Source organism: Ceratotherium simum, chromosome 38 (genome assembly GCF_057802395.1).
Source record: "Ceratotherium simum simum isolate JZ-2026a chromosome 38, ASM5780239v1, whole genome shotgun sequence".
In the NCBI taxonomy this organism is placed as follows: Eukaryota; Metazoa; Chordata; class Mammalia; order Perissodactyla; family Rhinocerotidae; genus Ceratotherium; species Ceratotherium simum.
This window is the reverse complement of record NC_141937.1, coordinates 24519759-24543982: the sequence shown is the minus strand read 5'-3', so window position 1 is coordinate 24543982 and position 24224 is coordinate 24519759. Positions and strand designations below refer to the sequence as shown.

The following is a 24224-nucleotide window of genomic DNA, read 5'->3' as shown; positions in this document are numbered from 1 at the left end:
TATGTGATAAATACGCAGAAAATAAGCTGTCTTAAAAACACCCATCTAAACACCAAATAAAGGGAACTTAAAGGAATAAATACTTCAATTAATATCTGTAGTGAGAAAAATAATTTCTTTAAAGGTTTTGATTTCAATGCTGTAAGTTACAAACATCTTATTTCAACATTCTTTTAAAAAATACTTCTGACAGTCTTGAGATACAAATGTACTCAGAGCCAGCAATGCACAAACTATTATTTCTTTGCACTTAATTACCTATATTTCTATCAGCTGCTTCTCAGTCTACTAGGAAAAAACATGAAACCAAAATGCAAAAGTCACTCATAAATGACTCTCAAGATATGACAAAGAACAGCTATTAAAATAAAGAGGTTCATAAGTACTAAATAATTGTCTTATAACATCAATTATGCTATATTTCATTTCTGCCAACACTTTGGTTACTATAAAAAGAATAGTGATATTTTAATACTGGTTATAGCCTAAAAAGAACAGAATGTCCATTGCAGAAATATAATTTTACATAGACTGAAATATCATATGCAGAAAATAATCCGTAGAAAATTAGGAATACTACCCAAGGACACACAAAATCTATTTAGACATAACCAGGTGAGAAAAGAATTTGTCAACTAGAGAAGTACTAACTATGGTTACAAAGCAACAAAAGCTTAAGGGCAAAGATGAATTTCTGTTCCCATTACTCACCCATCCAAACCACCACAAGAGACCAAATGAACAATGAAAGTTGTGCCAAGTAGCACTTTTCTTATACTAGAAATGTTCTGAATTGATATCAAAATGCCATAAAATACACCTGTGCTAGTATAATGAAACTGAGTGGACTAACATACCACTGAATAGAACGTAAATACTGGGGTGGGGGGAAGATAGGGGTAGTATTTTGTCGAGGCCTTAAATTTTTAACCTTCACTAGTGAGAATTATACCTATAATAATTTCTTGACTGTCTAAAATTGTACACTTGGTAGAAAACCTGCATTAAGAATTAAATATAAAACATTTTTACATGAACAAAGAACCTGATAAAACAGCATGAACTCATGGAAATAGAAATTTTCATTTGGTTTACTTTAGGACAAGTCAATTCAGAAGTTAAATCTTACATCTACAGCACTATTATTTAAACATAAGATTTAGTCATTATGTATATTAATATTTAGAAAGAATAAGTGTCATGACTTTGTATCTCTGTTGCTTCTCTGTTCATTAGTCTGAAGTTTTCTTATAATTTCTTTCTCTGGTTTTGGTATGAAGATACTGCTGGCCTCATAGGATGAGTTGGGAAGTGTGCCCTCCTCTTGTTTTTTGGAAAGAGTTTGGGTACAGTGAGTATTATGTGGTAAAATTCACCGATAAGCCCTCTGAGCCTGGAATTTTCCCTGTGGGAAACATTTCATTAAAAATTCAATTTCTTTAATAAATATAGAGCTACTCAGGTTAACTATTTCTTCCAGAGTGAGCTTTAGTACTTTCAAGGAATTTGGTGTCTTTCAAGGAATTTGTCCATTTCATCTAAGTTGTTGAATTTATTGGCATTAAACTATATCTATTTCCTTATCAGTTTCCTTGTATTTCTGTAGAAAGTGACACCCTCTTTCTCATGCCTGGCAGGGTAATTTATGTCTTTTCTATTTTATCTCATCACTCTGGCTATGTGTTTATTAATTGTATTGATCTTCGCAAAATGAAGCTTTTAATTTTATCAATTTTTTCTATTGGTTTCCTGTTATCTATTTCATTGATTTCTGCTCTTTATAATTTCAATTCTTTCGCTTACTCCAGATTTAATTTGCTGTCCTTTCTTGTGGCGGAAGCTGAAGCCACTGATTTGTGACTTTTCTTGTTTTCTAATATAACCATTTAATGCTATAGTGATAGTGAATGCTTTAGCAGCATTTCACAGACTTCAATATTTCATTTTTTATATTTTTATCAGTTCAAAATACTTTCTCAATTCCCTTGTATTTCTTCTTTGATCCATGGGTCATTTAAAAGTATGTTGTTTCACTTTCAAATATTTGTAGATTTTTCATCTTTTATTATTGATTTCTAACTTAATTCTATTATAATAAACATATTTTTATGATTTCAATTTTTTAGAATTTATTGAGGTTGACTTTATGGCACAAAACATGGTCTGTCTTGGTGAAGGTTCCATGTGTACTTAAAAAGAACGTGTATTCTCTTGTTGAGTGGAATGCTTTGATATCTACTTTGCTGATATGAATAAAGGCATTTCAGCTGTCTTTTAATTAACGCTAACATGACTTTTTCCACCTGTTTTCTTTCCTAAGACGTCTGTGTCTTTATATTTAAAGTGGGTTTCTTATAAACAGCATATAGTTGGATCTTGCTTTTTAATCAAAGTTAACAATCTCTGCCTTTTAAGTGGGGGCATTTAAACTATTTACATTTAATATCTCTTAAAGAGAATTAAAAAATAGAAAGACTTTTATATTTACCTACATATCTACCATTTCTGGTGTCCTTCAAATCTCCATCTCCTCTCATTTGCCTTCTGTATGAAGGACTTCTTTTAACATGTCTTGTAGTGATGGTCTGCAGGTAACAAAGTCTTTGAGTTTTTTATGTGTGTAAAGTGTTTGTTTAGTCTTTGTTTTTAAAAAGATATTTTTGCTGGATATAAAATTCTAAGTTGCCAGTTTTTTCTTTCAGTACTGTAAAGGTGTTGTTCTATTGTGTTCTGGCTTGCATCGTTTCTAAGGAAACCATTTGCTGTCATTTTTATTCTTGCTCCTCTGTATTTAAAGTGGTTGCTTTTCAGATTTTCTCAGGCGGCCGGCCTGGTGGCCCGGTGGCATAGCGATTGAGTTCACGCATTCCGCTTTGACGGCCTGGGGTTCGCCAGTTCAGATCCTGGGCGCAGACCTGTTCACTGCTCATCAAGCCATGCTGAGGCGGCATCCCACACAGACAAACTAGAAGGAACTACAACTAGGATATACAACTACGTATTGGGACTTTGGGGATGAAAACGAAAAACAAAAGAAGATTGGCAACAGATGATAGCTCAGGGCCAATCTTCCTCAAAAAAAAAAAATTTTCTCTATCACTAGTTCTGGTTTTAAGCAATTGAAATATGACGTGCTTTTGTGTACTTTTATGTTTCTTCTGCTTTGAGTTCATCGAACTTCTAGAATATCTATATACCTTAGATATCCTACAGTTTATAGGGTTATAATTTTCATTTAATGTGGAAAACTTTGGGTCATTATTTCTTCAAATACATTTGCTGTCTACGCTCCCCCTCCTGAGACTCTTATTACACATACAGTCATGTGTTGCATGATGATGTTTTGGTCAACAACGGACTACATATACGGCAGTGGCCCCATAAGATTAGTACCATAGAGCCTAGGTGTGTAGTAGGCTGTACCATCTAGGTTTGTGTAAGTGCACTCTGTGATGTCGGCACAATGATGAAATCATCTAACGATGCTTTCTCAGCATGTTAGGTGACATTTTACTGTACATTAGTCAGCTTGAAGTTGTACCACGGTTCACTGGTGTTCTGCTCATTGTTTGCCCCTGGCTTTCATATTGAGTAGTTCTACTGCCATGTCTTCAAGTTCACTAATCTTTTCTTCTGCAATATCCGATCTTCTGGTAAACCCACCTAGAATATTTTTCACCTCAGACATTTTTCATCTCTAGAAATTCTGCTTGTTTTTTTTTTTAAGTCTTCCATGCCTTTTCCTCAACATGCTCATGCTTTCATTTATCTTCTAGAGCACATGGAGTCTATTTAACAATATTTGTTTTAATATCCTTGTCTACTAATTCTATCATCTGTGTCAGTTCTGAGTCTTTTTCTACTGACTGCATTTCCTCCTTATTTTGCATCATATTTTCTGGCTTCTTTGCATGCCTCATAAATTTTTATTTGGATGCTAGTCATTGTGAAATTTATGGTGGGTTATTATTATATTCTTTTTTTTTTTTTTTTTTTTTTTTTTTAAACTCTAAAGTTTTTTTTTTTTTTTTTTTTTTTTTTTAAGATTTTATTTATTTTATTTTCCCCCCCAAAGCCCCAGTGGATAGTTGTGTGTCGTAGCTGCACATCCTTCTAGTTGCTGTATGTGGGACTCGGCCTCAGGATGAACGGAGAAGTGGTGCCTCGATGCGCACCCGGGATCCGAACCCGGGCCACCAGCATCGCAGTGCGCGCACTTAACCACCAAGCCACAGGGCCGACCCTATTATTATATTCTTTTAAAGATTTCTGAGCCTTTTTCCTGGGATGTAATTATATTATTTGAAAACAGTCTGGACTTTCCAAGGCTTGTTTTAAGCTTTGTTAGGTTAGCTAGTCCAGTCTTTAGAGTAGGGCCCGTTTGGCCCCAATACTGAGGCAATACCTTTCTGAGTACTCTTCCTGATGCCCTGTGCATTACAGGGTTTCTCTTCTCTGTTGGAAATGTGAACTATTCTCTGCGCTGTGTGTGCTATGAGAATTGCTCTACCTACTCCTTTCCAGTGGGTCTTTCCCAAGCCTCACACCCATGCACTAATCAGTATTCAACTGAAGACCCAAGGCAGGGGGCTCCCTGCAGACTTTTACAACTCTCTTTCTAGGCAGTTCTCCACTCTCTGGTACCTTACCTTATAAGCTACAGATATCCTGGCTTCCACAATTTCCCAACTTTGTCTCCTCAACTCAGGGAGACTGTTGGGCTTCCAATTAGGTTCCCCCTTCATGTACTAAGACCTGGAAAACCTCTGCAGGCAGCAAGCTAAGGCAATTGAAGGGCTCACCTTGTTTGTGTCCCCTCTCTAAGGAATCTCTGGTTCCTCACTACCCATTGTCTAATTTCTTAAAACCGTTGTTTCATGTGTTTTTTCCATGTATTTGTTTAAGGAGAGAGAGTAAATGCAGTCCCTGTGACTCCATAACAGCTAAAATCAGTATCACTATTTAAATTTATAGAAAGCAAAGAAAAAAAGTCAATTTTATTTATTTTTTTGCTGAGTAAGATTGGCCCTGAGCTAACATCTGTGCCAATCTTCCTCTATGTTGTATGTGGGTCACCGCTACAGCATGCCCACTGATGAGTAGTGTAGGTCCATGCCCAGGATCTAACCCCAGCTGCTGAAGCGGAGCACGCCAAACTTAACCAGCAGGCAGGGGGGCCAGCCCAAAAGTGAATTTTTTTAATCTGCTTTCATTTTAATATACAAAGTAGATCTAGAGGCCAAAACTTCCAGAGAAATGACAGATTTTTATATTTTATTTAAAATATTAAAAATATTCTTTTTTTTTATAATTTCAGGATCTTGATTAGTGAGCCACACAATGCTTACTAACTAAAAAGCTTTTAAAATAAAAAGTAGGCAGCCATGAAAACAAAGGAAATCCCCTTTGAGTCACGCTTACAAAGATAACATGCAGACATTTACAAAGTATTCCAAGTATTGCTATAGCTATTCAATGTAGTCTGCTGTCTGAGTAACTGAAAACATCAACAGGAAGACATGATATATTTTATCTTAAAAACAAGCAAAACCACTTACACTTCTCCTAGCTCAGTTCACTGAACTGGAAATCATGAACACTCCTAATACCCATATTATAGTTTAGTAGTATTTCACACTCAATGAAGCCACAGTTTTATGAAAAAGATCTTATTCTAAGTTTGGGACAGAAATATACAAGATTAACAGTTATACTTTGTTATAACAGATAGCAAGGAAGCTACCCAAGACTACCACCACCAAGGACTCAGCAACCAACCAGAGGAGGCTCATCGACCATAGAGAGGACAACGTGAAAATCAGTAAGGATGGAACTTCAATGTACTGAAGCACACCAAAACAGTTTACATCTTTCAGTACATAGAGAAACTAAAAACAAGAACAAACTGATCACCGTTGAGATTACTAGAGAACAACCCCTTTAGAGTAAATATTGAATAAAAGGAAAGAACCAAGCATTTATCCTGCCTTTTCTAAATGAACTGCACTACTGTATAACCAAATAATAGATGAGAGGAAGTTTCTCTTTACTCAAGTGTCCTGGCTAATAGAGAAAGTATCATGGAATTAGAACATCCCCATTTTGCAACTGCTATGCACTAAAGGACCCAGGCCTTGAACATCACTGGCTGCTAACATCAAAACAGACATTGACATTCCAGCTAATACAAGAACACCACCATCATCTATGAGGTAGTCTCGCTGAAAACGAAAAATGAACCTGAATTGGATCAAGCCTCACTAAACTATCCAATCTATAGGAAATATGAGGGTAAAAAGAGATGCTAAATACAAGGGGGATACAGCCAGAAAAAGCCAGTCTTTGGGAGACTATCTTCAATAAACAAATGGCAAAAAAGAAGGACTGAGGTAAAGAAGGGCAGCAAAGAATAAGAAGAGAGGCCTACAGTTTAAAAGAGACTTAAGGGCCGGCCCTGTGGCTTAGCGGTTAAGTGCACGCGCTCTGCTGCTGGCGGCACGGGTTCGGATCCCGGGCGCGCACCGACGCACCGCTTCTCCAGCCATGCTGAGGCCATGTCCCACATACAGCAACTAGAAGCATGTGCAGTTATGACATACAACTGTCTACTGGGGCTTTGGGGGGAAAATAAATAAATAAATAAAATTATAAAAATATAAAAATAAAAGAGACTTAAAAGACTTATCAAAACCAATCACAATCAATCTTTATTTGCATCTTAAAGCAAGGAAACTATAAACGTTTACAGTATATCATCATTTGTACAAATTAAAAAATAGAATACATTTATGAATTTGCTTGTAAATGCACAGAATGCCTCTGGAAGAACACAGGAGGAACTGGTTCACACTGGTACCTGGGGTAAGGGAGCTGGACGGCCAAGTGACAGGGGCGGAAGAAGATTTTTCTATCTTTTGAGCTATGTGATTATCTATTATACATGTATTTAAAAATTTTGCGTTATTGCCATTACAAAGGTTGCCTAAACTAAAATCACCAATTAAGTTCTTGGAGGAGCTGCTCTGAACCGGAGAAATGACGAGAGCTTTTGATTAGCAAAAATAACGTTATTACCTCATCGTACGTGTATCTGTAGTCGGCTTTCTTTGACTTGAGGTCCCACAGCACTACTGTTCCAGATTCAAAGCCAATCAACAGCTGTAATAAAAGAAAACGCCACGTTACCTAGGAATGATATTAATTATATGAAACAAGCATTTGCTGACAATAAAGATAACTATTATCATTCACATGCTTCGAGTATAAAATTATAACTAAACATCTGCATTGCTAATTACTAACCACATGGATGACACATGAGAACACTGCATTGCGTATTTATACGCCTTTGACGATCGGGGACTCAATGTATATCATACAACTGATTACTGAAAAAGAAAACAGTACCATTTTGAAGTGCTGAGTGTACATTTTCACTAATTGATATAATAAATTACTAATAAAAATTAACATTTGTATGTGCTTTAGAGTTTACAAACTTTCCTAATTCAACACATTATCAGGCAATCTCATTTACTCATCTATATATCGATTAGTTCCAAATTATATCGAGCCTAGATCCCTCTCGTGGGAGTCAGACTCCTAATTCCAGTGGTCACATCTCCTCCACAAAAACCCCAGAGGAGATGTGTCCAAAGTGAACTCATTACTTTCCTCCCTACCCTCCTTCTCTGGTATTCCCTGCTGCAGCGTCCCCCTCAGCATTCCTCACCTCAACACTCATGAAGGCGCTCAGGCAAAAACCGGGGGTCGTCCTTAACTCTGGTCTCTCCCCCGTTAGGGGGAATTATCAGGCAAGTTTAAGCTCACAGGCTAACGCGGCTCTCATTTACCCTCCTCCACCTCCAGCGCTTCTCTCCTGGTTCAAGACACAAAGATCTCTTTTCTGGTCTCCTGGCCTCCCTGATTCCATCCAGTCTTGTTCCTGTTTTAACCCATTCCATAGCGTAGCTAGAGTAACTGCTAAAATGCAAACCTGATCATGTAATGCATGCTTTTACAGAAAACTTTTTGATGCCTTACTATTATCTTCAGGATAAAGTCCAAACTGAGGAATACGACCTAGAAGATTCGTCATGGTCTGACCTCTGCTTACCTCTCCAGCTTCATCCTTCACCACATCCCTCCTACCCGATACACTACGCATATCTTTCAGTTCATGCTCTCTCTTGCCTTTCAGCCTTTGCACATGCCGTCTCTTCCTACCTGAGCCACTCCATTCGAATGTCATCCTCTTTGCCTGACTAATCCTATTTACTAATCCTTCAGATGTCGTTTTAGCCATCACTTCCTCCGGGAAGCCTTCCTGGACCTACCAAACTTAAGTCAATGCCCTTCCTATGTGCTGCAACAGCACCGGTAGCTTCTTCTAATCTGAAGGGTCACTACACAATATAATAATGGCCTTTTCCTTACCTGAATTCTCTTGCAGACTATAACACCGTTCAATTTAGGCAAGGACTGGTGCCATCTTGTTCACCACTGTACCTCTAACATAAGATACAGGGCCTGATACGTTGTAGGTACTTGATACATTTTTTTGTGAATGAATGAGATGCAGAATGGAATGCACGTTCTCGCTTCACAAACTGTCCACTGCCTATCCAACCTCTGCTGCCCACCATCCCCTGCCCCAGCATTTTCCAAATCTCAGTATCCCCTCTGCTTAAAACCTCCTCCCCCTTATTATATTATTCACTGAGCAATCTTCTATTCATTGTTAAGTCTCAATTTAGTGTTGCTTCCTTGGGCAAGCCCACCCAATTCCTCTAGACAGACAAAGATGCTCCTTCTCCTATGCTAGTACATGCATTTTCATGTATATGTCTCTAATATCTAATATAATGCCTAATACCCAGTAGACACTCAACAAGTATTTGTTTAATGAATCCACAAATGATTATTAGTTAGTCAATAACTGCTCATGTAATCTGAGGATATGAACAAATTTTGGGGCAGACTCGGTAATTTTAATGAAAAAGAATTTAGTGGATTTCAGACTACAGGGGCATTTAGAGGGGCCAGTCACTGAAGCTAACAAAATAGGTTTTCCCACCTTGGTAGAGAGCATAGTTCAACTTTCCTAACACAAACTCTTCTTTCCTGGGCAATCAGATACACACTCCTTCTGGGGAAAACTGGTATTTGTTTTCTTTACCTTTCCTAGTCGTTCTCAATACCTTGAACATGTGACATGGCATTTTCTGATGGGGAAGTAAGAGAGGAACTTCAGGAATAAGGAAAGAGATGGAAAAGGATAAAATTTAAGAAATGATGTACTGTGTAAACAGCACTGGATTGCTTGGAACATAGGTAACTTAAGCTCTGGTCTCAGATCTGCCACTTAGTAGTCATGTAACTTGAAGGGAATAATTTTTCCCATCCAGACCTTAGTAACGTAAGAAGGTTCAAGTTTTACCCCTCTTATCAGCTGTAACATCCTAAGACTGTTAGAAATCTGGCCCAACAGGTTAGACTCTAGTTCCTATAATCTCCTAAATATTAAAAAATAGAAGAGCTAACTTAAAGATATGGTACTTAAACTTGGAAAATTCTTTCAATGTTTATTCCTACTAGAATCTCTTATAACTTATGGAGTTAATTTATGTACTGCTGACTTGTTTCCTTTTAATTTTTCTCTCATAAAAGCATTAGTGGGTACATTGAATATGAATATAGTTCTCTACAACATCAATAACCCATCTATATCTTCCAGAGGAAATGCAGCATAATGGAAAAGTACGCTGGGGTTAAAATCAGAGAAACCAGTATTTAAAATCCCAGATCCACCAACATCTAGCTTTGCACCTCTGGAACACATAATCACAGCAAGTCTCTGCCTCATCACCCGTAAATAGGGAAGAAATCCAACTTAAAATTTGTTGGGAGGATCAAATAAAATAGTGTATATAGAGTGGAAAGCACAGTGCCTGACACAAAGTCGAATCCAGTAAGTGGTAGTTATTATTGTTACCACCGTAAGTAATTTTACACTAATGCCTAACCTTCCTTAGCCAAGACCTTTGCTTGAGGTGGTAGCATCCACCGTAAGCTTCGCTGTGGAGGAACGTGCCCTACCACCTTCTATCTTCCTTTAGTGACACAACGTTACAGAGATCTTTGGAAATAGGAAAGAGTCACTGATGTAGTTCAAGTGGATTTTTCTATTAGAAATCAAAGGCTAGACAATATAATCTATCCTAGCACCCTCATGTTTCAAAAATGTTTGAATGACATTAACTCCGGGAACTAAGGAGAATAATACAATGTCAGATTTCAAACAATGAGGATCGGGGGCCAGCCCGGTGGTGTAGTCGTTAAGTTCGTGCCCTCTGCTTCAGGGGCCTGGGGTTTGCAGGTTTGGATCCTGGGCGTGGACCTACACACTGTTCATGAAGCCACGTTGTGGCAGCATCCCACATACATAATAGAGGAAGACTGGCACAAATGTTAGCTCAGCGACAATCTTCCTCATGCAAAAAGAGGGAGACTGGGCAACAGATGTTAGCTCAGGGTCAATCTTCCTCACCAAAAAAATAAAAATAAGAAAAATAAAAAATAAAAATGAGGATGACATAAACAGTTATATATAATTTATTTATTCCCTATATTAAGTATATACTGAAGAGTTACTATTTCTATTGTATGTTGGGTGTTGGGGGAAATATGAACCTGCATAAATTTCTAACACAAGGCAACAGGTGGTAAGTACTGTAAAACTTGTACAACTAGATGCCAATGAATTTGGAAGTGAGAGAAAGCATCTTCTGTGAGGATTACCATGAAAGATACTATGAAGATACGTATTTTATCTGAGCCTCAAAATGTGGGTAGGAATTCAGCAGACAGAGACTAGTGGGAAAGAATTCCAAGCAGAGGGACTGACGTGAACAGGCATGGAGGCAGCAAAGAGCAGCTCACGTTTGGGACACAATAGCTATCTGCTTCAGCACAGGGTTCGGGTAAAGACGTTCAGAAAGATAATGAAACCTAGGGCTATGTTGTAAGGAAACTTTATTTTATTTGTTAGAGATTGCAGAACCACTGAAAGCTTTTGAACAGGAGAGTGTAAGATTGAAATGGCACTCCAGGAAGACTGATCTGGAAATGATTCAAGAATGAGTTAGAATGCCTTGAACTGCAGAGGTCATAACAAGACTGAATAAAAACAGGCATTGCAAAAGGAAGGACTGAAATGCTTAGCGACCGATTCAAGGCAGAAGGAAGGGAAGTTTTCAATTCTCCCACCATGCCTCCCACTCACAGAACACGTATCATGTACCAAACAAAATAAAGCAGAGATACAAGTTACTGTAACTTGCTTCCTGTAAAGTTTCTCTCGAAACATACAGTTGTATGATTATCAGCTAACCCCACACAGGACAGCTATCCTTTTGTTTTCCCCATGGCAAACAAGAGAACGGTGTTACCCAGCACACAGGCTTGACCACTCCCACTGAGGAAAGGAAAAACCAGGGTAGACATCTTCACAAAATCCAGACGTTCCATTTCACTGCCTTCTGACAATGATAAACTTCCTGGTGTTTATGTAGACTAATATCATAAAATTATATAAGCAGAAAAATAGCATTAAATAAAACTACCCAAAAGATTGGTTTGAATGAGGAAATAGAGATTCATGGAAAAGGGAATTTTATCATTTTTAAATGTATTAATGAACTTAAATTAACAATAGCTAGATAGTGACTGTATGAAACTGATTTCAGAGTATTAAAAAATTAAGGAATATTTTAAAAATCTCTACATTATTAATCTGACCTATTTATGAAGAAAAATTTAGGGGAGACGAGATACAGAGACAACTCTAACATAAGGCATTATGTGGTAAGCGCTACAAAAATTGTATAATTAAAGTATTAAAAAGAATTCAAAACCAAAAGAAAACAGTTTTTGACAGGATTATCAGAAACTCAGGGGAAATACTGTAAATAAGGCAAAAATAAATTAATAACCTTTAATTGTACTTATTAAATTTTAACTGTTTTAGGGTTTTTTTGTTCTTTAAAATTGTAAACCATTTTAATTCTTTCATTTGTTCTACATGATGTATAATTAAGCCATTAAGTGTCTATGATACACAACCTTTGTTAGCAATCTCAACTCTGCAAGGTAAGTGTGGTTCTGGAATAGTTTGCATATTTTTAAAAAAATATCAATTCAAGTGTTTAAGTAATAAATAAACTTTTTGGAAAAAATTCTACCTTTCCTTCATCCATTGGATTATCACTTATATGGACGACAGGTCCTGGGTGAGATTTAGATGAGCTAAAAAAGAAAAAAAAGATTTTTTTTTCTCAATTCAAAATTCAATAAACTATGCATTCATTACAACAATAATAATAAATGGAAAATAAAAATATATTTATAAAGGATGAAAACATTTCAATAAGAGATCAATAACAGATGTATAAAGGAAAAGTCAACAAAATTTACAATTAAGTACACTTTCTGTATAGGAAAGAATCTCCAATTTACTATTTTAGCACAGAAAATCTATTCTCTTGGTAGACTTCTCAGAGTTAGTATCTTTAAATAAGCATCTAAAATATCACTATCGTATTTTAATCAAGTCTAGCCTCCAACACGGGCCTCTCATCCAGTTCCACAGTTCACACCAAAATAAGAAAAAATTCTATTATGTTTTAAAAAAAAATCAACAAAAGTAATCCCACCTATACCTGCTCAGAGAAAAAGAAAATACAGGTAAGAATGTAGCTGAACTGATCCCTATGCAGTAGCAATAGGCATCTCCCTATTCATAAAGTCCAAGGGTTGAGAGATGAATCCACTTCATGAGAAACCACAGACACCTGCATCAGGCCTATGCACTAGATGTTGTGATCAACTCAAAGAACAGACCACGAAAACCCACACCTGTACCAAGGGACTGAGATGTGATAATAACATCCCTGCCACAGGAAGGAAAATGAGACTCAAATGCAATATTACAGGTGCACCAACACATTACTTAAGAGAGATGCCACAAATTCATCCTTATGTCAAATTCTGTGGAATGCAACAATACAGAACTATCTGTTAAAACAAAGACAAAAACACTGAAAGTGTATCTTGCCAGTATCCTTAAATTTTGATTTTTATGTCTACATAATAAAAGAAAAAATTTCAAGAGAGAAATAAGATACAAAGATAAGACTCTAAGACAGAGTGAAAAGTTAGCTCTAAAGATCCTTAGGGCCCTAGAGCTCAACCCAGGGCCCTAAGTTGTTGTTGTTAAATAAAAACAATCAAATTATATCAAAATTAAGAAAAATTAAGAAAAACTGTCTAATTCTGCAACGTTACATTGCAAACACTTACATTATATTTGTTGATTATTAAAACATATCAAGTAGAGGTTTAGATCAAGGTTTTCCAAACATTGGTGGCAAACTGCTAGTGGGTCATGAAATCAATTTAGTGGGACGGGACCAGTATTTGAAAGAAAAATAATTAGAAGATAAAAGAACAGAAAAAACTGGAGTGTTTTTGACCTAATAATAATAGTTTCATTAAACTTTTACAAACTGCAAATAGGAAAATACTTACAAAAGGGTAATAAGTCTATATTTAATATCAATAATATCTGACATTTAATTCCATATGGATTTACTGATTAGCTATTATATAATGATGTTATCATATACGGTCCTGATACTTTCAGATACGGACTATTTGCTCAAACTCACAGTTCGATGGCTTTATTCCACATAATGACGTAGCCTGAGAGTGTGAAGGACTCCACATTGACGATATGTATATTACCTCGCTCAGTGCCCACATAGAGCCACTTACTCTGGAAAGGCAGATGGCAAAATGTAACCCTGCAAGAGAAAATACATCCAAAAAGGAAATCAGCAAAATGTCTGGTAAATTAACTGTTTTAGAGGGTGAACCACTATATATATATAATTTAGAATGATATACAACCATCAGCTTTATCTACTCATTGTGGGTAATATTTAATTATGCCAATTCAACTTATATGTCAAACACAAGGCCTTACAGTAAACAGACAGCATGGCTTGATAGAAAGAAGATGAGTTTTGAAGTTAGCATGGGTTTCAAATCTGGCTATGTCACCCACTAATTGTGTTACTTTGGGATATCACAAATTTAACCTTTAAGCAACAAACTATGAGTCAAATACCCACACATCAGCCCTAGGTACTACTGTATTTCTCAGGAGTTATTACACACACTAATCCGTCTTGGTACCTAGGCTTACTATTCCTTCCAGGCAAAATGCTCCTCCTGCTCATATTTTTTTTATTCAAGATTCAGTTCAAATATCACCTTCATTCAAACTGACATTCCAATACTTTTGTATCTCTATCAGGCTTGCCTTGTAAGACAGTTACGGTCCACCCTCCTCACTACCTTGTAGGGCCGAGATCCTCCATATACTGAGGCTTACACAATGTTACTGAAACACACTTGAACTATCTCCTTCTATGTCCTGATGATATGAGAGGCCTTTATTAACAAATTATAATAATTTACATGTAAGTATTAAACTTTATTATCATTTCAACAATTTCAAACATTTTCTGTATCAGCTCATTTGATTTCAAGGTAAACAATGGAAACTATCAATCTTTTCATAGCTCTTATTTTTAGTAAAAAAAAAAAAAAAGTAGTGTGCTAAGCAACCATAAAATGCTCTTTTTTTCAGATTACCTATTGTGTCTCTCAAAATATACTACTTAAATTTTCAGTGGAATAGCACTTTGAATAATACACAATGACAATAATCACTTCTAGACTGTCTATACTGACACTAGGCATTAGGCAGGACATAGCATACAGAACATCTGCTAATCCCACTAACACAATTTCATTACAGAGAATTTTTCAAGATGAAAATACTTATCAAATAATGTACATGCAAGAAGAATAACTCATTCTTATTCTTTCTTTCACTCATTACTCACTAAGTACTCACTCAGTGAGTACTCATTACTCATTCCTAGAGTAATAGGAAACATTACTCTATTTCCTAGAGGTAACGTTCATTTAGACAATTATTTAGGGTTCATCATCTGTATTTTTTGTTGAGTGTTTTATATAACATGACTTTTTAAAGGATTTATGTAAATTTAACAAAGGACAGAAAGGTCTAAATGATGACAGAAATGTCAAAAACACATTTCATAGTACCTTATTACTTCACAAGGCAGTAAGTCCACAGCACCTTTCTAAAAACTTTAGGGCCGCACAGGCTTCAGAATTCAGAATTTTCCAGATTTTAGAAAGATATGTTACGCATATTTTGTATACCTAACATGGGGGTAGTATCTAGTACACACTGAATATTTTTTGAGGCATAATTTTTGGCAGTTTTTTTAACTGAGATATAATTGTCATATAACACTATATTAGTTTCAGGTGTATAACATAATGATTCGACATACGTATACATTGTGAAATGATCACCACAATAATTCTAGTTAATATCCATCACCACGTGCATAGTTACAAATTTTTTTTTCTTGTGATGAGAATTTTTAAGGTCTACTCTCTTAGCAACTTTCAAATATATAACACAGTATTATTCACTGCAGTCACTAGCAGTTTCTTAAAAAGTTAAACATACACCCACCATATGATTGACTCATTCTATTCCCAGGTATTTACCCAAGAGAAAGGAAAGCATATGTCTATATAAGACTTGTACACAAATGTTCACATCAGCTTTGGTAACAGCCTAAAACTGGAAACAATCCAAACGTCCCTCAACTGGTAAACGGACAGACATTATAACACAATACTATTCAGTAGTAAAAAGGAATAAACTATTGAAACATGCAACAACATTGATGAATCTCAAAATCTTTATGATGAGCGAAAGAAGCCAGACCAAAAAAAGACACATTGTATGATTCCAGTTATATATAATTTATAGGCAATAGAAAATGCAGACCAGTCTGTTGTAACAGAAAGCAGAGCAACGGCTGCCTGAAGATTGTGGGGGTGGCGGCTAGTAACAGAAGAGGGGAGGGATCACCACAAGGAAACATTTTTGGGGTGATGGGTAGATTTGTTATCTCGATTGTGATGACAGTTTCCTGGGTGCATATATGTGTCAAAACTTAGATTGTACACTTTAAATATGTGCAGCTTCCTGTATGCCAATTATACCTAAATAAAGCTGTTTTAAAACTCTTTGTTTTCAGAGATTTGCAGATCAGGAATTAAGGAGACAGATTGTGTCTGATTAATACACAGGCACTAGCCCTGGAGTTAGACTGCCTGGATTTAATTGCCAGCTCTGTCACTCACTAGCAAGTGACCTTAGTTCAACCATCCAGTGTCTCAGAGCCTCAGTTTCTAAGCAATAAAGCCCATCGACCTCCCAGCGATCACCTGAGGATCAAAGAAGACAAGGCACGGTGGATGCTTAAGATGGAGACTGACACAGTAATTGTTCCATCAAGGATAGCTCATTATTTTTAACATTAGGTGATATTCTGCCAGTTAGAAGTTACAGACAAATTTTAACGACACGAAGTAAAGACACGCAGCGATAGCGTGCCAGATAAAGAGCGAACAACGCCATAAACATCATAAAAACAGCTATTTCATCTGACACGTGCCTTAAACTAAAACACAAACATAGCTAAACCTTTTGAAAATTCAAAATTAATTTCAAAATAAATAAGCCAAAATAATGACAGGTTGACCAAAAAAAAAAAAAAAAATCAGAAACGTCCAGCTTCCTGGTCTGTTCCGCTATTTTGCAATTCTCCACTATTTTTCACTCTACAGAAGTAGCAGCTGACGTGCTTAATACAACTCCATGACCCATCTTTGATTTTAATACCAACAAAATCATTTAAATACACTTACAAAATTTAAACTTAACTCCTTAAGGGCAGAGATTTTGGATATATTATACAATATTTTCTGTTTCCAGAACAGCAACAGCATACTGTAGTTATTCCTCAAATAATTTTAAGAAATGAAGAATAAATTCACTGTTGAGAAAAAAAATCTAGAACTTTTCCTAGACTCACTTTTTCAATATTAGCTACCACCATAAGATTTATTTTCTCAACTATAAAACCAACGTACGGTAATGGGAAATTTTAAGCATCTTTATGTTTTTCAGAAGTGAAAACTATTTAATATTAAACATTTTTAGAAGGAACTTAAAATGTTCACTTAATTATCTGGCACCATGACTTTAATATGGTCCCTAGAATGAGTCTTGTACACTTTTTTAAAAAGTACAAGTCATAGCACTGTATTTGTACAACACATCATTAAATTTAAAAATTACTCTGTTCCATAACTACTCTCATTATTTAAGTCAATCGAGAAGGGGGAAAGTCAAATGGTTTTTATCACAATTAACTTGAGAACTTTTTAACTAGCAAATTTTAATGGCTCTGAATATGTGGGAAAAGGAAAAGGAATAGTGAGAAAACTAAAATCCCATGTTGCAACCAAATAAAACAATGCCATGCCAGGGATTTAGGGAAAAGCCAACAAGAAAACGTGGTTCCCTTGGGGCCGGCCCTGTGGCTTGGTGGTTAAGTGCGCGCGCTGCGATGCTGGTGGCCCGGGTTCGGATCCCGGGTGCGCATCGAGACACCACTTCTCCGTTCATCCTGAGGCCGAGTCCCACATACAGCAACTAGAGGGATGTGCAGCTACGACATGCAACTATCCACTGGGGCTTTGGGGGGAAAAATAAAATAAATAAAATCTTTAAAAAAAAAAAAAAAAAAAAAAAAAAGAAAACGTGGTTCCCCAAAACACACTACTATAAAAGCAACTCAATCAACACGCCCTACCAAGAACTGCCAAGATTCTAGGTTGTGGGCAATTTAACCAGTCCGCTACCAAAATGTAAAACTGGTGGTCAAGACAAACTGGACTTGAGTCACTATATTCAATAGTGTTCTTTCAATCTGTCAGATAAACATGATCTTATTTCCTTGTTTACTAAATAAGAATCTTAGCCTTCTTTGTTGAAAGTTTAAAGAATAAAATAAAGAATATGCAAGATTTTATGTAATAATTAAATTGATGAAAAAATTATATTGATTACTTAAAAGGAGTCATGTATATTGGAGCACTTAAAACTATATATATTTATTATGTATGTGTTTTTATGTATATATGTGGGCATATACATGTAGAGAGAGAAGAAGAGAGATCTGTTGTTATTTAACGACTCTAAGAAAGTGATCCACGATAGAAATCTATTTTTCAATAAAAGTAACCATGGAACAAATGGCACTGAACAACCTTGGGGTAAACAGATTTCAAACTTAAAGGGTTCAGATGAACAGATGCAAAAAATACTGAAAATAAATAGAAAGTTTCAACAATGAACTAAATATCACATGGCAAAATTATGATAGTAATGGCCCCCAACAGATTAATCTCCCTCTCTGTATCCTCCCCCATGTATCGTCTCCCCCTACATGGACTCTAGGATTGATCATGTGACTTGCATCGCCATAAGCAGCGTTGAAAAGCATCTGCACATTGGGGCTTGCCCTCTTTCTTACACTTTTGGAACCCAGGTGCCATGTGATCAAGCCCAGACTAAACTGTTGGAGACACTGGCCCAGCCCATAGCCAGCCCCAACCACCAGACACACGAGTAAGGAAAGCGAGATCATCCAACTCCATTAAGCAGCCTGGTGAGAGAGCTTGCCTAAGGGACTACAGGGGAAGACCACTCCTGCTGAGCCCAGCCCAAGGTGCTGACTCACAGAACTGTGAGCAAACAAAACGGTTTGTATGTTAGCCTCTTAAGTTTTGGGATGTTTTCAGATGCAGCAATAGATAATTGATCTTTTACATAATATAATCCACTCAACTAAAATCTTTTCAGTTGGAAATGAAGAAAAACTATGAAAACAAATTCTTATACTTCTAGAATTAAGTTAAAAAGACCCCAGGAAAACTTTTTAGGAACACAAGCAATGCATGTATCATGAAAAGCTAAAACGCTACTTGGATTAAAATCAAATTCATGACTACTGTTTTTCATACACTTTATTACGAAGATTAAATTTATTTTAAGGTGATATAGATCATAATAAATGACAGTGACTTCAGTTTTTACTGATACCAGGAAACCAAGTTAATTTAAGTTTTTTATGTGCTGCTGTATTATTAAAGCATAAAGTTACACCAAAAATAATAATTTATAATAATACATACAGTTGAGACACATTAAAAACATTAAAACTTAGTAAACACTAATAAAGTTATATATTATAAGAATGGGATATTAAATTGAGCCTGGATAAGTTGAACTAAAAAAAAAACAAGAGAGTCTGACTGAAACAAATGTATTAGAAATACAGATAATGAAACTGACTTCCCTCAGTGTGTCGCTAAAGAGAGTTGCATTCTGAATCCCTATACTGGACTTAAACATAGAGATACTCACCCTACCCAAAGTGTTACTGGGTACATGATAATTTCTGTATTTGCTTAAGTAACTTAAAAAAAACAAGTGTAACATATTAAATGTTAGGGAGTGACAGATCCACTCTATTCACTATTTCACCTTAGCAGCAGTCTGTCAAATATTATGTAGTCAACAAGCACCAAATTTGGAAGATTTTACTATTACCAGTTTTCTTTAACAAAAGAACACATACAGCCTCCTAAGTAATGTTGGAGTTAACCACCCATAAACAATGATATAATCATAATACACAGATGATTACAATTTTACAATTTAATCCACAGAAAGAAATATGAACCAACAAGCTCATCTATGTGACTACATCACCATTAAATCAGAACAACAGGACAGGAAATAGTCATCACTTTTATATTCTCAGCAAATATCACACTATCTTGCACCTAATAAGTACTCAATAAATATTTGCTAAATGGACTATAAAAAATGTGAGGACTTACTATGTTAATTAACACAACAATCAGATATTCCTGACTTACTCCCTCTCCATCCTCATGGCCTCGGCCTAATTTAAATCATCATCACTGACTGATATGACAATTCCAAGCTGCCCCAAGAGTTATCTTTCCAAAGCCAAAAGAGATCACACTATTATCTCACTTGAAAGACTAACAGCTTATCTTCTACCATAATGCTTTGTAAGCAATATCTAGTGACACTTGGTGGTACACATATTAGGAAAAGGGGGTAGAGATACAAAGCGTGCTGGATTTGGTCAAAGCCTCCTCTTCCACATCCTTCTGCAGCTTTCCTGTACTGCAGATGCCAGAAAGCTCAGACTTACATTTCACAGACTCTCCTACGGTTAGAGTTCTAGATGAGATTAAGTTTCCACTAATTGAATATGCTTGAGATTTGAAGGCAGGAGGAGGGCAGAGACCATCTTTCCGTTGCTGTCTCTGCTGACAAGCACGTTGACGGAGACCTGAGTGGTAAGAGGCACTCATGGCAGCAGTGGGAACCCGCCACAGCATTCCAAAATCTACTCGAGATTCCCAGGGTGAGAGGCAGTTGTATGGCAGTGACAGTAAGTTCCAAAACTCAACAGTTGTAGCCCCCTTCCAGACATTCTGTAAACAGCCACATCCCTGAATTAGATCCCTTTATGCCTACAATACCCACAGTAGTTTCTGTTCCTGCACTGAACCCTGACTAATACAGCAAACATGTGCACCTCATCTGCAACTTATCTACTACATGATAGTCTATAGGGACCAAAAAATACCCACTTATCATGTATCTTGTTCAGACAATGTTATTTATTTCATGATTTAAAGTTGGGAAAAGGTTGAGAATATAACTTTCTTATAATTGCATAAAAGGCCTTTCATGAAGTAGACCTTTTCCACCTTTCCAAAATTATCCTCTCTGGACTACACACCTGGCGATGCCCAACTAGATACAGATACACAAGTGAGATTGCTTCATGACTTTGTGTCTGCAGATAACAGAAAGTCCCTCTGCCCTTTGTCAATGTAGGAAATTCCTACTAATCCATCTGTTCTATGGGCTGTTTTATAACACTTTACCTAAAATTCCCAAAACATGATGATATATCCTTTTACTGGCTAATCTTTAAAATTTCATAGGAAAATTTCACTACATTCATATTACATCATGTTTTCCATTGCACTGTAATTTGCCATATCATGTCCCTTAGAATATTATAACTTCCATGTCTCTTCGGAATTTATCACAGTATTTGCACGGACCAGAATCTCAATCGGTGTTTATCAAATGAATTAATACATAAGAAAATTTTTAAAAAGCCTATTATTCTGATACTTTTGTTAAATTAATTGTACCTTATATTATCCTGTTTTAGATGAAAATTTAAGTTTGTATTAATGAACATGGAAATGTACTAAAAATGACAGCAGAATCAGCTGAAAGTAATGTATAAAGCTGTTCAAAGGATTTCCTTCCTATTTGTAGTTCCCTATCTCTTTTCTGATAAACTGTCACAGGTACTTTGGAAAATCTTCATCATATCTACAACCCAGCAGTACCATGTAACAAATGTTGTGACAAATAGGCTTCAGAGATCTTTGAAGATCATTTTAGATTTTTACTGATTTACTATATTCTCTACTGATTACATCTCAACTTTTATAAAACATGTAAGAACTTTTAGAAATACGTCCAAATAAATCATGTTATTAACCTTTCTTGTGAAATGAGACCTTAATATAACATCATAATGTCTATCAAAAAAACTGAGTATCAACTGAATATAGGTAAAACAATGAATATCAAACAGGCAAATAGTATATCAACTACAGAAAGAATGAATAATAACATCTGAAAAAACTGCTCCCTATCACATGCGGGATTTCTTGAAGTTCTGTTTTTAATGATCTTATGTGATCTTAATGATTGTGAAGAATGAAGATGCCAGAGTGTTTTTATATAATAAATGCTACGATAAACAAAAGTAACCTGTACTCATCAGCAACCGTTAACTATACTTTTTTTCCATTTTTATATTAGATTGTCCTTTATTATATGAATAGGTGTACTCTAAATACGTCCCAGTCTACAGTTTGTCTTTTTTTAATTGTTAAAGAAGTTTCCCTCTCTCTCTCTCTACGTGTATGTATATATATAGATATGTATACAGATATATAGATATGTATATAGATATATAGATATGTATAGAGATATATAGATATATAAATATCTATGTATATGCAGAAAGCTTACTCAATTCATTATATGAAGGAAGTACACCCTGATACCAAAGTTGACAATAACAGAGAAAAAATTATATTCCAATCTCATTTATGAACAGAAGTAAAAATCCTCAAGAATATATTAACAATTATATTTAACAGTATAATAAAAAATTGTCTACTATATTCAAAAATTCAGAGGCATACAAGAATGCTTAGTATTAGGAAATCAATGTCACACATTAAATCAATAGAAAAAAGGGAGGTGAAACATCACATGATAATCTTAAAATGATGTTAAAAAGGCATGCAATTAAAACTTAACTCCCATAACTGACAACCAACTTTTAGGGGAAAAAAATTCTATCTTAAGCCAACATCCTACATTCTGCTTAACAGTAAAACCCTAGATGCAATATTATTACTACAAAAAAGATACTTGTTATCAACAATATCATTAAGCACTGTTCTGGGAATTCTTGCTAATACAGTAAGGCAGGAAAAGGACAAATAAAACCATCTTCATCCTGAAAATCACTGCCAAATACTTAGAGATGGAAGTTGGCTGTACCTCCCAGGCATGCTGGTTTAGTAAAACGAAATCCACTGCCCAAAGCTCTTTATTCTCCCATCTCACTCTTTTTACAAAAAAAGAAAAACTTTAAAAGCTTTGCTACGGGCCAGGAACCAAACACAGCACTCCAAGGACAATCAAACAACGGAGCTCGTTTTGGATCTATTAGTGGGAGGAATAAAGATTATATACAGAATTAGCCTAGAGCAAATACTCTCTAGTTTTATCGTTTGAGACTCTCTGTCTTAGAACCTGTCTCCCAGGTAACAAGCACAGTCTGTGGAGGGCTGTGCTGTCTACAGAAGAGAGATTCCCCTGTTTCTGCAAAGGCAATGAGGTAACAAAAAGCCGACAAACATTTTTCTTGAGCCTTTACTAGATGTCAGAGTTAAGACTGCTGCTGGGAATAAAATGATAAAGAAAATGTATGCGGTTCACGCTTTAATCGAGAAGACAAGTAGCCAGGGCAAGAACAGTGCGCATGGCATGTGCCATTTTAGGGAAAGAGCATCATACCGTGGGATAACACAAAACAGGCACAAAACCTAGACTTGGGAATTTACAGAAAAACCTGCGAAAGAAATGATGAGACTTTAAAGGCGAACAGGAGTTAGCCATGAAAGAGAATCCTAAGTGTGTTCTGAGCAGGGAGATTAGCACATACAAATAGGCAGGAGAGAAGATAGTGCATTAAAAAACTGAAAAGTCAGGGTGGCTGGATTATAATGCATAAAGAGAGGGAGAAGTATAGTGAAATGAAATTACGGTGATAAGAAGCAGAGTCACAGATCTTGCAAGACCTTTTAGGGAATGCTCTATATTTAAGAGTTTCAACCTCATTTTGAAGACAGTGAAAAGTATAGCAGACATTGGTTGTTTATCTACCTACCATCCATTCCTCAGTCCAGTTCTTCTTAACATTATTCAGATGTTCATTAGAGTGCCCATATCTTCCTCAACTTACCCACATACTTTGTGATACACTGGGACAAAATCGAGTTCTAGACATGAGCCAAACCAACCAGGGTAATTCCACTCACTTGCTGCCATTTTAAGTCAGGTAATACAAGCCTAAAACCAATCAAACTCCCTATATGAAGGTCAACTGATTTGCGATCTCAATTATATCTGCAAAATGCCTTCACAGCAGCACCTTAATCAGGATTGAACAATCAGGAGAAGGTGTGTGGTGTATACCATAGGATGGAAATCTTGGGGACCATCTTAGAATTCTGCCTCTGATTGTCAGCGCTTTAGCCTCCAAAGATTCACGTCGCTCCTAAATGCAAAATATATTCACTCATCCCAACATCCCCCAAAGTCTCAACCAATTACAACATCAATTTAAGTCCAAATTCGCATCAGCTCAAAAATCCCAAATCTCATCTAAATTCGTTGCAGATGAGGGTTCTGAGTATAATGATTAAGTACAGCTCTTGGGCAAAATTCTACTCCATCTGTGGACCTATGAAACTAAAGAGACAAA

General features: G+C 36.1%; 1 protein-coding gene across 4 annotated transcripts in view; it reads right to left on the bottom strand.

Annotated features, from left to right (window-relative positions):
• The window catches only part of STXBP5 (syntaxin binding protein 5), a 170082-nt gene that overhangs the window by 102277 nt on the left and 43581 nt on the right, over positions 1–24224 (bottom strand). For all 4 annotated transcript variants that reach the window (XM_087425202.1, XM_004440948.3, XM_087425201.1 and 1 more), the window contains exons 5-7: positions 13728–13862; positions 12243–12306; positions 7075–7158 (exon numbers count right to left, since the gene is read on the bottom strand). In XM_087425202.1, coding sequence (XP_087281328.1) covers positions 7075–7158; positions 12243–12306; positions 13728–13862 — 283 coding nt within the window. The remainder of the gene's footprint in view (positions 1–7074; positions 7159–12242; positions 12307–13727; positions 13863–24224) is intronic.